We start from the raw sequence: 12,527 nt of genomic DNA on the forward strand, positions 1-12,527 counted from the left end.
TATCTATGTCTTCAAAACAGATACACTGGCTTAGCTAATAGGAGGCAAGCAATATGAGAGCTTCCAGTGGAAAATGGAAAGCCATTCCCCCTAATATGTAGTTTATAATATCGGGAAACAAGCAAGACATGGTAAATGGTAACTATTTCTCCCTGGAAATCATTGGACGTTACCTAATAACCATCCATACACGCCTGTTCCAGTCTGTCTTTATTTCCAAACAGGAATACAACACGCAACTTCAGCGTCACAAACACAATACACAGCACAAGGGGTGTACCAGGCATGGGAGCAATAGGTGCAGAGGTAATGGGCCAGAGAAGCTGGTTTCAATGGCATTACGGAAAGTTCGGTACCCAGCAGTACACAGAGAAGGAGACACCCTCTTGATATTTCTCATTAGTAAGGTTCTTGAGCCCTTAGGAGAGCTTATGAGTCTTCAAACATCCCACCCCTCAAAAAAAGTCCTGACCCAGAACAACATATAAATAAACATCAATGCCTTTGATCGCAGAAGGGGAGGAATTACAAATTATTGCGCAGTGCAGACATCATTGGTCACTAAAGGAAATACAGAACTAACAAGGGAAAGCTTAAAATCTATGCTCTATGGGACCTGGTAACCCCTAAAAATCCTCTACCTGCCAGACAGACTGATAGTCGTCCATTTAACCCATAAATCACATTACAATACTGCATTCACTAATGTACAGGGAAGGAGTTTGACCTATCTAATGCTCTGCAGCGCCCTCTCTGGCAGGGAAGGGGGTTACATGGCGATGCTTTGTAGGGAACCCGAGAGGAAAGAGTGGGGTTACACAGCGAAAATAGCAATGCTCTGCAGGTCTGACAATGGAGGAAATACACAGCAATGCTCTGCAGGAAGACAGTCTCTGGTAGAATGAGATGGGATTTTCCTGTGTTTTGGTACAGATATATATCATTAAATATATATATATATTATATATTATATAAACATCACGGACACGACATTCTCCCATTGATATTCACTCGGGCAGCCGGGCTGCAGCACTGCACGTCAGAAAGTTACACCCTGTATCAGGATCTCACAGATCGGCAGTGACGAAGTCTACAGGAAACACAATGGGCGAAAGTGAGCAAACAAGCCAAGAATTAGAGGAGGAAAGAGCAAAAGGCAGAGAAATGCTTAGAGCAAGTACATAGGCAGCTTTGGGGCATTTTAGCAACCATGACATTAAGAGTGAAGACACATGGGGCGATTAGTCGCCAAAACTTTTTAAAAAGTCATCTTCTATTCTATCCTATGGCAGAAAAGAAACTGCGATTAGTCTCTGCAACTGACTTACTTAAAAGTTGCGGCGACTAATCGCCCGTGTGTCTTCACCCTAAAGGTGGCTGAGTAACTGCGAATAGTCTCTGCAACTGACTTACTTAAAAGTTGTGGCGACTAATCGCCCATGTGTCTTCACCCTAAAGGTGGCTGTACATATTCTAGCTGCTGATATCGGTCCCTTAGACTGATTTGGCAGCTTATCGGCCCGTGTATGGGCACTAACGACGGGCCTGCTGACCGACATCTTGCCTGAAATCGCACAGATCTCGATTGGGCAGGTTTAAAAATTAGTCGGATGAGGGACCACATTGGCTCATTGATGCCTATACCCGTCATTCTAATTCAATCGTTGGGCCCCAGGGCCAAACTACCGAATTAGCCCGATATCATCCACCAGTAGGTGGGGATATGGGGAGAAGATTCGCTTGCTTTGTGACTTCGCCAAGCGAGTGGATCTTAGCGTGCACCTTAAGTGTGAAGACTAGTAGTAGTAGCTACTACTAGTAGCAGCTACTTGGCTACTAAAATAGACAATGCTGATCATTTACTGATAACAGTTTTAGCAGAGGCAGTTCTCAGTATTGTCTATGGCAGGTTATTTTCTGGCGTTCAGTAGCCGTGACAAGTAGCTCCTACTAGTAGCTTTGTTTGTCTTCACCCTTAGTCATTTGGCAGGTGGGGCCAAAACAACCAAAACCAACCATCCACTCACCTGCTGCTACCCCAGGGGCCACCACACCCCCTCTGGGGCCCTTGCTGCCAGCCAGCTCACCGTCAGCCCTTTCCCCTGCACCTTATGCTTACTTTTGCCACAATCGGGGGGAGGGCAGCAGGGGAGCAACAGGGGAGAGCAGGCAGGGGTCAGGTCTGGGTTGACGGGACCCACCGCATTTTTCTTTCAAGTGTCCCACTGGCCCAATCGGCCCCTGTCTATAACTCACATCTGCAAAGCAGATATTCTTGCCAAACAGACTGGGATCCAATCTGATTTATGGACAGCCTAAATAAAGATGGCGTCCCATTTATGTTGCAATGGTTGAGAAGTAAGGCCAAACTGCCCAGATATAGTGCTCAAAACCATCAACCCCATGCATTGAGAAGCAGTCAATGTCGTTTAATTCCAAGCTTGCCTCTGCAGTGCATCCCAAATTCAGCAGGAGTACTTACATCTTTGAGTTCTGAAGGAAGTTAAAGGGGTGGTTCACCTTTACATTAACTTTTAGTTTGTTATAGATTGTCCTATTCCTAGAAACTGTGCAGTTAACCTTCATTATTTATTTTTTATTGCTTTCAAATTACTTGCCTTTTACTTCTACAACTTTCCAGCTTTCAGATGACAGCCACAAACTATTGCTTTGTGAGCTTAAATTTTTTTTATTATTGTTACTTTTATTACTCATCTTTCTATGCAGTCCTATTATATTCCCAGCTCTCATTTGAACCACTGCTTGGTTGCTGAGATAAAGAAAGCCCTAGCAAACAGATACCTACTAAAATACCAAACTTTAGGGCTGTTGAACAAAAAGCTTAATACCTGGAGAACAACAAAAAAATAAAAAATTATTGCAAATTGTCTCAGAATATCACTGTCTACATCATAACAAACGTTACTTTAAAGGTGAACACCGTCTTTAAGCTGTGAAGTCTGCTGTCTATGAAACAGGTGGCATATAGCTAGAAGGAAAAATACTTCTGATGGAGTGGATGGGACAAATAAAAGAGAAATGAGCATTGCTTCTGTACATATAGAGGGGTATAAAGAAAGGCAAAAATATTTTGCCTTTGTCAATCCCTAGAGGAACCAGTCTAGCCTAACCTGCTGACAGATGATTGCAATGTGTTTACCACCACTGGCTGCTCCTAAACTGCAGGAGGGAATGAATATATTGTATTCTTTAGGCAGGTTTTGTTTTACAGCCCAGTTTCATGACACCCCCCACACGCTTCCCCTATTCCTGTTCATGAGGATACTTACCAGCTCACATTTGATTTGAGAAAGAGGTAGGGACCCCCTGTTGACTATATCCCCCTTGGCTGTACCCCTGCTGATTGTAGTCTGGCTGTTGGCCATAATAATCTGGCTGGTAGCCACCTTGTTGTTGTCCGTAGGAGTCTTGCTGCCCATATCCCTGGCCTCCTTGACTGTAGGCATCAGGGGCTGGCTGTTTCTCTTGTGCTGGAGGGGGGTATTTTATGAAGGGAGCTGTCCATCCTGTCTCTTTGAAGACGAACCACACATTTCCAAGCCAGAGGATGCAGTTCAAAAATCCAAAGGCCTAAGGAAAGGGAAACGAAGGAGGATAGCTTTTGCTTCATCACCAAGAAAGGCCTTTGCTGACATTGGCCTTAGTGGTTGACCAGTGACAAGGGAACAGTATAGACAGACCTTACTATGACTGTCCATCATCCTGACTACTGTTGTCACTGCATGTAGAGTAATAATACATATAATACAAGATGGAATGAAAATGCGCCACAGTTACTCACCACAGAGGTATTGAGCCCAGACATAACAGGGTCCCTCAGCTCTGAACACGTCATATCATATTCTGACTTCCTGCATTCTGGGATCTGAGTCTCAATCACCAGCTCTGGGTCAGTTGCCAGCTTTATATCGGACAATCCTTTGGCCCAAGCGCTGGAACTGACCAGCCACATGAAAGTGAAAATGGCTGTTGCTATACAGTCCTGAAATAAAAGGAAACAGGCTGAATGGTTACTGAGAGAATAGACTATGCTGGTATCATACCCTGATGTTCTATAAGGCTTATACTAACACACTATTGTTGTAAGTACACATGAAAAATTTGGAACTGCCAAGAATGAACTTGCAAGACTTGTTGAGAAGTGACCAAAAAAGGGCATTGGGATACAGAGATCATATTGCCTTCTGCTTTCTAACTCAAACTCAGCTTGCCCCCCCTGTACAACAATACTTACAATCATTGGTCCTTTGTTGTTCTCACGGTATTTGTTCTGCAAGAAGATGTACACAGCCAGGGCCGCCAGTGAATATAAAAAGGAGAATACAGCAATTGTGACAAAGAACTCAGCAGATGAAGAGTAATCTCCAACTAAAAAGACCTTCCTAGTGGCACCGCGGCATGTTGGGGCATCAAAATATTCCTGGTGCAGCCTGTGTGACAAAGGAGAGATCAGTAAGATAAGAAGAGAAATTGTAAGCTTTAGCTTTGTGAATGAACTTGAGGTCCATGGACAGACCAGATCTTCACAAGCTGATTTGGTATGGGCGGGGTCTGAGTTTAAAATTGTAAAGTCAAAATCCACCCAGAAATCACTCACCTAAAAGGATATTCAAAGTCGACTTTAATGTTCGGCTTGCTCTCATTTTTGTTCTTACAGTCAATGCTAAGACTGAACTGTCCAGAGTAACCTCCACATGTTGCAAAGGCAAAGATAGAGAAGAGCTGTAAAAGAGAGACAGGGGGTATCCAGAAAAGGCCAGGATGACCCCCAAGAGAATGCATGGGAGATACAGGGCAAATAAGAGAGACTTGTTTTTTCTTTGCAAGAAGAGAGAAAGGTTTATATTTACAGAGAAGAATTGGGTTAAACCAAAGGATTGGGGGAGAAGGTGGAACAAGCAGGGAAAGGAGGGAAAGAGAAAAATCAGAAGAGGCTTTAAACCAACAAGACAGTAGGGATCATTTATCAACACTGGGCAAATTTGCACATGGGCAGTTACCAATGGCAACCAATTAAATTGTTCCAGTGAGATAAACTTACAGTAATGCATTTCTAGTAAATGTATCCAGAATCAAATGAGATTGTGAGCAAAGTGATCCTGGAAAGAAGTGGAGCAACTTGCATAGGGGCTCCTGGAAAGATATAGAAGGAAGGGAGTGAGGTGAGGATGAATTGGCAAAGAGGTGTTAAGAAAAATAGGAGACCTTAGGGAGATCAACGAATGCTCTTGCAAGTTAACTGACTTATATTCCATTAGGATTCTTTTTATTTTGGGCATGTAACTCCATATCCCCAACAGGGGTCCTAAAATAAAAAGGGCAAACGTTTACTGAAAGATATATTTATAAACTAAAAAATACCCTGCCTGCTTTTGGGAAACAACTCTTCAGCTTCCCTATCTTTGTAGCCAGTTATAGAAAACATAATTAAGAAAACATAATTCCAAGTAACTTTCAAATGTGAATTTATTGAAATTTTTTAGTGCTTTAAAAGTTATTTGTAAAGGTAATTGCTATTGGAAGCAGCATTTGCTGAACTCCTGGTTGTTACTTTTAGCAGAAAGGTATGTCAGTCTGCTAGCTTGTGTTACATTGTTTCAAATGCCAGGGAATAGGAAAGGAGAGGCAAATACTACTTCTTATAACAATTATATGTACAAATAAGTCAAAAACCCTTGCTAATTTGTAATGAATGTATATTGGAAAGTTGCTTAGAAATATTTTTTTTTTTATTAGGCAAAAATTATATTTTGGCTTCATTAATTGGGAGATTAATGGGCCTTCTCCTGCGCCTCTGAGACATTAGTTCTGTGTGTTGTTCTGTTCTACCTGGGAGAGAGTTACTCTGTCTGTCTATCTATCATCTCTAGTCATCTATCTTTTTATTTAATCGGTGTTGTTTAGTTATCTGTTTTTCTGCCCAACTATCAGTTATCTATAGCCAATCATTCTTTTATGTATCACATATCTGTTATTAATCTGTATATTATTTGTTTATCTTTTGCTTTTTATATCTATAAATCTATTTGTCTAACTATCCATCTACCTGTCACTCTATCTAGCATATTTATAACTATATATCTATCAAATTATAATTTGATTAACTATAACCAGATAATAGTGCACCATGCTGATTAACTATAACCAGATAATAAGGAACCATGCATTATATGAGTAATAGCCATAATTGCTATTCTGTTAACTAACTATAAAGCAGTCTTTTTATTCACTAGTCCATCAATTTATACATTTTTCTTCTATCTATTTTTCTACCAGGCATTCAGGATATTTCCCTTCATGTGTCCACTTACAGTACAATAAAGTACATGAAGTAGATCACTTTTTACCATTGTTTTATTATGCCATATGTTGAATCAACAGAAGCAGGAAATGAGTGAAGTGACCAAATGAGGAGTTGGAGTTACAGTATCATTAGGGATCCTAGTCTTGTACAGTTGTAGTTGGGCTTCTAGTACAGTTATGGGATCCATTATCCGGAAACCCGTTATCTAGAAAGCTCTGAATTATGGAAACCATAGGCTCCATTTTAATCAAATAATTCAAATTTTTAAAATTGCTTTCCTTTTTCTCTGTAATAATAAAACAGTACCTTTTATTTGAACCCAACTAAGATATGAATAATCCTTATTAGAGGAAAAAAATGCTACTGGGTTTAATTAACGCTTTATTAATTGTTTTGTAGACTTAAGGTATGGAGATCCAAATTACCCTTATCCAGAATACCCTTGGTCCCAAACATTTTGGATAACGGGTCCTATACCTGTATATGCAACAATACTTCTAATTTCCCTTTGATCTAGGCTGCATGTTTCCTGGCAACACATAGCACAGAAAGATCAAAGAAACTTGGCACAGAAGGGTTAATGAAAATGTTACCCCTTTTCTCCTTGTATATTACCTGGTAAACATGGGCCTATCAGCCTGTCTACTACATAACAGTTATGTAATTCCAGTTCTGTCTCACCTCTCCTAAAAAAAATCCAACCAACTTTTTTCAGTGATTTAAAAGTTACTTGTAAATGTAATTGCCATGTAAAAAAGTAGTATCGTTTTTATCTGTTTTCTCGTTTTTGAAACAATATATCAGAAGACTGTTCTCGTCCAGGTCTATGAACCAGATGGCTTCTGCTACACTGTTCCAGATGTCGAACCAGCAGTGTAGAGAATATAAATAGATAGACAGGTTAAGGCAGCATGTTGGCAGCGCTGTGGTCCAAAGTTCAATTGCAAAAAGAGCAATGAGTATACATGTTCTGCTTGTGTCTGTGTGGGTTCCCAACGTGTATTTTGGTTTCCTCTTACTCTCCAAAAACAGGCAGGTTCATTGGCTCCTGATAAAACTGCCCTTAATGTGTATGATTGTAATAGGGACTGGAAAGCACTGTGGAATATATTTCTGCACCATCCACTATGGAAAGCAAAGGGACTGCAAGTCCTAGAATCAATCACTTCACAAGTGAGGAGTTGCATTACTCAGGACAAATCTGGCGCAGATCTGGTCCTTGATATGATGGAAAAAGAAAATCTGCCTGATTTTTATATTTTTCAGCCAGATATTGGTCTGGTATGCCTGTTAGAGGGTCTCGTACATGGGCCTACTTGGTCAGTAGCAGCTTTTATTGGCCCGTGTATGGCCAATAAATGGGATAGGGAACTGGTCCTAGCACACAAGAAGCCTATTGTGATTTCCTAGTAATCTGCGAAATCAGGCATATCTGAGTAAAAAAATTTACAGTTTTATTTATATATGGAATTTTAGAAAGTATTTAGGCACTTGTAATGTATAAGCCCAACTAAAAAAGGGGAATATCATTTTGCCGAGATTTCTGCACTTTTGCATTTTTCTTTTTTTTTTCTTTTTTTCCAGATAATAGATCCTATACCTGTTTCTTATGGGGTGGGGAAATGTTTACCAGGTAATTATATTTTAAAATGCTTTAAAGGGTATGTTTGTGAATGTGGCACTGACAATGCCCAGCTTCAATGCACAAGGACACTCTTACATGTGTGGCAGTGGCAATTCCACCACTTGCTATTCATGTTCCCATGGTGTCACATTCCTCTTCCTCATTGCATAGAGCATGGTATGTACTCACTGGTAGGAAAGCTGTGCATCTTTATATCATAGGTTTAATAGTGACACTGGGATACAGTGTGTTATATGCATTTCAGGTAATGTGTCCATTTCAGGTAATGTGGCCATAACTTTCTGCTTACTCATGACAATAACTGCCTATATGTGTGCCACTGGAATGGGCAGTACCCTGATGTGCAGCCTCCCACTGAGCTTTCTTGAACACACAGTGTGGGGGGGGGGGGGGGTGGTAGGTAGAAAGCACTCGGCAGCAGGCATATTGGGAAGAGCTTATCCTGGTGTTAATCCACAACGGGATTGTGACCTTGTCAATCTCTACCGAGACTGACAGGTATTTTTAGAGATTCAGCGATGCTGCAAAGTAAAGAGGATTAGCGTGTAACTCTGGGTATGACAGAATACACAAATCATGATGCCTCAAAGAAACACGTGGGATGATGAGAGAGAGGGTTAGATAAAGAGACATAGATAGATGAATAGATAGATTTTAAATGGGTGATGATAGATAGATATGAAATAGGTGATAGATGAAAATAGGTTGCAGATAGACAAACAGGCATATTAAGGGCTCTGGCACACGAGGGAGATTAGTCACCCGGACAAATCTCCATTGTTGAGGGCGACTAATCTCCCCGATATGACATCCCACCGGCGAAAATGTAAATCGCTGGTGGGATGGCATACGCGGCAGCGCGATTTACACCGATGGGATGTCATATCGGGGAGATTAGTCACCCGCAAAAAGGGAGATTTGTTGTGGGCGACTAATCTCCCTTGTGTGCCAGAACCCTAAATGAGATGATCGATAGATAGATAGATAGATAGATAGATAGATGAAAATGGGTTATAGATACACAGGTAGCCATAGAAACAGGTAGACATTAAATGAGAGATAGATAGATAGATAGATAGATAGATAGATAGATAGATAGATGATAGATAGATAGATAGATAGATAGATAGATAGATGATACATAGATAGATACATAGATAGATAGATAGATGATACATAGATAGATACATAGATAGATACATAGATAGATACATAGATAGATAGATAGATAGATAGATAGATACTGAATGGGAGATAAATATGGAATAGCAGATAGATGTGTATATAGATATAACTATAGATAGATATTAAATAGGTGATGACTGACAGATAAAAATGAGTTATAGATAGACAATTAGGCTGGCATCTATGAAATGATAGATAGATACTGAATGGGAGATAAATATGGAATAGCAGATAGATGTGTGTATAGATATATCTATAGATAGATATTAAATAGGCGATGACTGAAAGATAAAAATGAGTTATAGATAGACAATTAGGCTGGCATCTATGAAATGATAGATAGATAGATAGATAGATAGATAGATAGATAGATAGTGTGTACAAACTGTACAGACAAATGCATATAAAAGCAGAATTGCAGACTTAGCGTGGGCTGATTGACTATGTCTTTTGCTTTGTAACTGACACAAGATACTCTGCCCACACTCTCATAGTGTGCATATTGCAGTGACACTAGTGCCCCAATGCAGTACATTACCAGTAGTAAATCTGCCATCACACTGTCTGAGCAAACTATGGCATTTATTAGTATCACTACTAGATTGCACTAATTGTGCTACACAAAGCCCAGGAAGAACACAAGCCCTCAGCTCAAGCCACATAAGGTTACATGTATACGTGTCATATCCAGGTCACTTTGTGATGCAAGATAAAGTGGCCTTTAGTGGAGGGAGAAATGAAATGATAAAGGGACTTTGAGATGCAAGATAAAGTGGGCTTTAGTGGAGGGAGAAATGAAATGATCGGGAGAGAGAGGGAAGCTGGGAGTACTAGCAGGAATCGGGGATATAGTGGTTTAAAAAACAAAAGGGGGAGGAGAATTAGGAGGATTTGGGGAGAAGAGAGAAAAAGAACAAGAGACAGATTGGGAGGAGGGAGAGTGTAGGAATGACAGACTCACCCATTGCAGAACTTTTATAAATCCCAGGGGCTCCTTCACTACTCGAAATTGACCCCCTGCCACCAGCTGGAGGAGATACAGAGGTGCAATCAGTGATGGGCATGGAGTGAGGATTGGGCCCCCCACATGAATCTGAACTGCCAGGATATTATCACTACCAATATTATTATGCTTTATTTGAATAGCTACAACCCATTACATACAGTCTCATTATTTACATTGATTTTCCAGCACTGAAATAGGCCTCTGATATATTTAGGGATAAAGAACTACAACTCCCAGGGAGTGGGGAATGGGACCCCATCATGTAGCTGAATTGCTCCTTCTATTTCAAGAACATTATCACTACCAATATTATTATTATGCTTTATTTGTATAGCTCCAACCCATCATCATTTTCATCTGTCCCAATGCATCATACATCTTGGAGGGCACTTTGCCAGAACTGAATTAGGCTTTTGATGTATCTAGGAATAAGGAACTACAATTCCCAGGGTTCCAGAAATGCTTCTACAACAATACCTTAAGTAATGACCATCACATATCCATAATAACAATCAATCGCCATGATGTTTAAGACTTACCCTTTCTACTTCTATGCACCCAAATCCCTATTTGCATAGATATATAGTATATATAAAAATACACTAGTCCCTCTCTGTATCTATATATATTTATCTATATCTAGCTATCCTCCCTGCCTATACATATATTGGTGTTGCCTCCTATTTTGCTGTCCATGGTACTGAAATCCATCTCAGCTCTAACACTGCAGGGCTGGATGTGGCCCCCAACAGACTGTATATGGCCCCTAAAGAGCTCCACTGACCTCTTTGGATGACCCCATCATTTTATTATAATATGGCCCCCGAGCATGTAGTACAGTAAATGCATAAGTGGCCTCCCTATATGGAAACCAGAACTGGTCAGCAGGAATGACGACTCATATCAGAAAAACATATAGAAGCGCTGCAGTGAAATAGCCGTGCCTCCCCCACGGCAGCCCTCCCCCATGCACAGCCATGACAAACAAGCATATCGGTACTATACAGTGATTACAGTGCACAACAGGCTACACAGTGATATTACAACACAAGAACATGGATGGACACACAACCCTGTAATATATAGCAGGTGTAATATAAGGGAGAAAACCTTCTGCTTGGGGGTGCTTAATTCTAAGCATTACATTTCTTCTATGCATATGCTTTAAATATATACACAGATATACAATATTCCTTAACACTGAGCAAATTGTATTGTATTATAAATGCATTTTATTTAAATATATATACAATCCAGCCATAGCATAAATATATATATATATTTATCCTTTCTGTCCTCTCTCTCCTTCACCTCCCTCCTCTCATCACAGCCCTCCCCCCTCCTCCATGAGATTTTTCTCCTCTCCCTGTACCCTCCCAATCCTCCATCTGTTCTTCTATATTCCCATAACCTTTCAATCGCATTTTCCCCCTGCTGCACTGCAATTGTGCTATCCTATTTTAACCCATCCCTAATTCTCACACCTATTTTGTCTCAAATTTGCCCCTTTTCCCCACCTGGTTGACCACTTCCATGACTGCAGGATGCTGGTGAATCGCGGCAGAGCAGAGGGAGTAGTGCGCTTTATCTGCAGCAGCCTGGAAGAGGTGGTAAAATGCGGGGGATGGAGAGGAGAGTGTCTAGAACAGCTGGTAGAAGATAGCCAATAGGAGATGAGGACAGAGGATGCTCCTCTTCACCTACGTGAGTGATGACGTGATCATTCTCCATCTTCAATGAGGGCAGTCATGCCATAAATAGGGCTGGGAGAAGCCAGATTACTCAGTAGGGGGCCTAGAGCCTGCCTGTGCTTGGTGCCCAGAACTGGCAACTGCCTAGGAAGTAATCCTTGTGAGAAATCTGGCCTGTCTCCCTAGGTCTCCTAGCCGCCAGCTTTTAATGTCTAATGTGGATCAGATAAAAATCCTTCGGTTACTACTGTTTATCTTCCTATCAGGGTTAGGGTGCACACAGAGAGAGAATATGTTTGGTGGCACAGAGAGAGCACACCCCTTGATCAGTCATTACTGCATTAATAAGAATTTTCCGCTTCTAAACAGGACTTAGTTTCCCTTTATTTTATTCTTTGTGCTCAGAAATACATGTGGTGCATATTGTTCTGCACAGCCATATTCAATTGCATAGGTGATGAGGTTGATGCTGCCATACTGTTGATTCTTCTGATAAAATACAGCATATGCACCAGTGTCATTTTTTATTTGGACGAAAATATATCTGTTCTATGCAAGTCAGTATCTTCATACAGGTCATTTACTTATTTGGCCTAAAGTACAATTTTGGGAAGCAATTTACCATGTTTATTTTCAATGTAATTGTGGCAGTGGCGCCCGTATTTTATATATATA

General features: G+C 40.7%; 1 protein-coding gene across 1 annotated transcript; it reads right to left on the reverse strand.

Annotated features, from left to right (window-relative positions):
- Positions 1 to 197: 197 nt before the first annotated feature.
- On the reverse strand, positions 198 to 11,815 carry syp (synaptophysin). Its single transcript, NM_001126502.1, has 7 exons — positions 11,679 to 11,815; positions 10,117 to 10,182; positions 4,619 to 4,743; positions 4,256 to 4,451; positions 3,803 to 4,003; positions 3,291 to 3,591; positions 198 to 1,090 (listed from the first exon to the last, which is right to left on the reverse strand). Exons 1-6 carry the CDS (start codon positions 11,694 to 11,696, stop codon positions 3,295 to 3,297), a joined length of 903 nt encoding a protein of 300 aa, NP_001119974.1. The 5' UTR covers positions 11,697 to 11,815; the 3' UTR covers positions 198 to 1,090; positions 3,291 to 3,294.
- Positions 11,816 to 12,527: the final 712 nt, after the last annotated feature.

The sequence above is a fragment of the Xenopus tropicalis genome, chromosome 8 (assembly GCF_000004195.4).
Source record: "Xenopus tropicalis strain Nigerian chromosome 8, UCB_Xtro_10.0, whole genome shotgun sequence".
Taxonomy (NCBI): Eukaryota; Metazoa; Chordata; class Amphibia; order Anura; family Pipidae; genus Xenopus; species Xenopus tropicalis.

Bases quoted from the DNA above. Each gene is read 5' to 3' on its own strand.
- syp (NM_001126502.1), bottom strand. The intron at 4,744-10,116 runs GTGAGTCTGTCA...TCTCTTTTACAG, and splicing joins TTATAAAAGTTCTGCAATGG to CTCTTCTCTATCTTTGCCTT. The intron at 4,004-4,255 runs GTAAGTATTGTT...CTTTTATTTCAG, and splicing joins ACAACAAAGGACCAATGATT to GACTGTATAGCAACAGCCAT.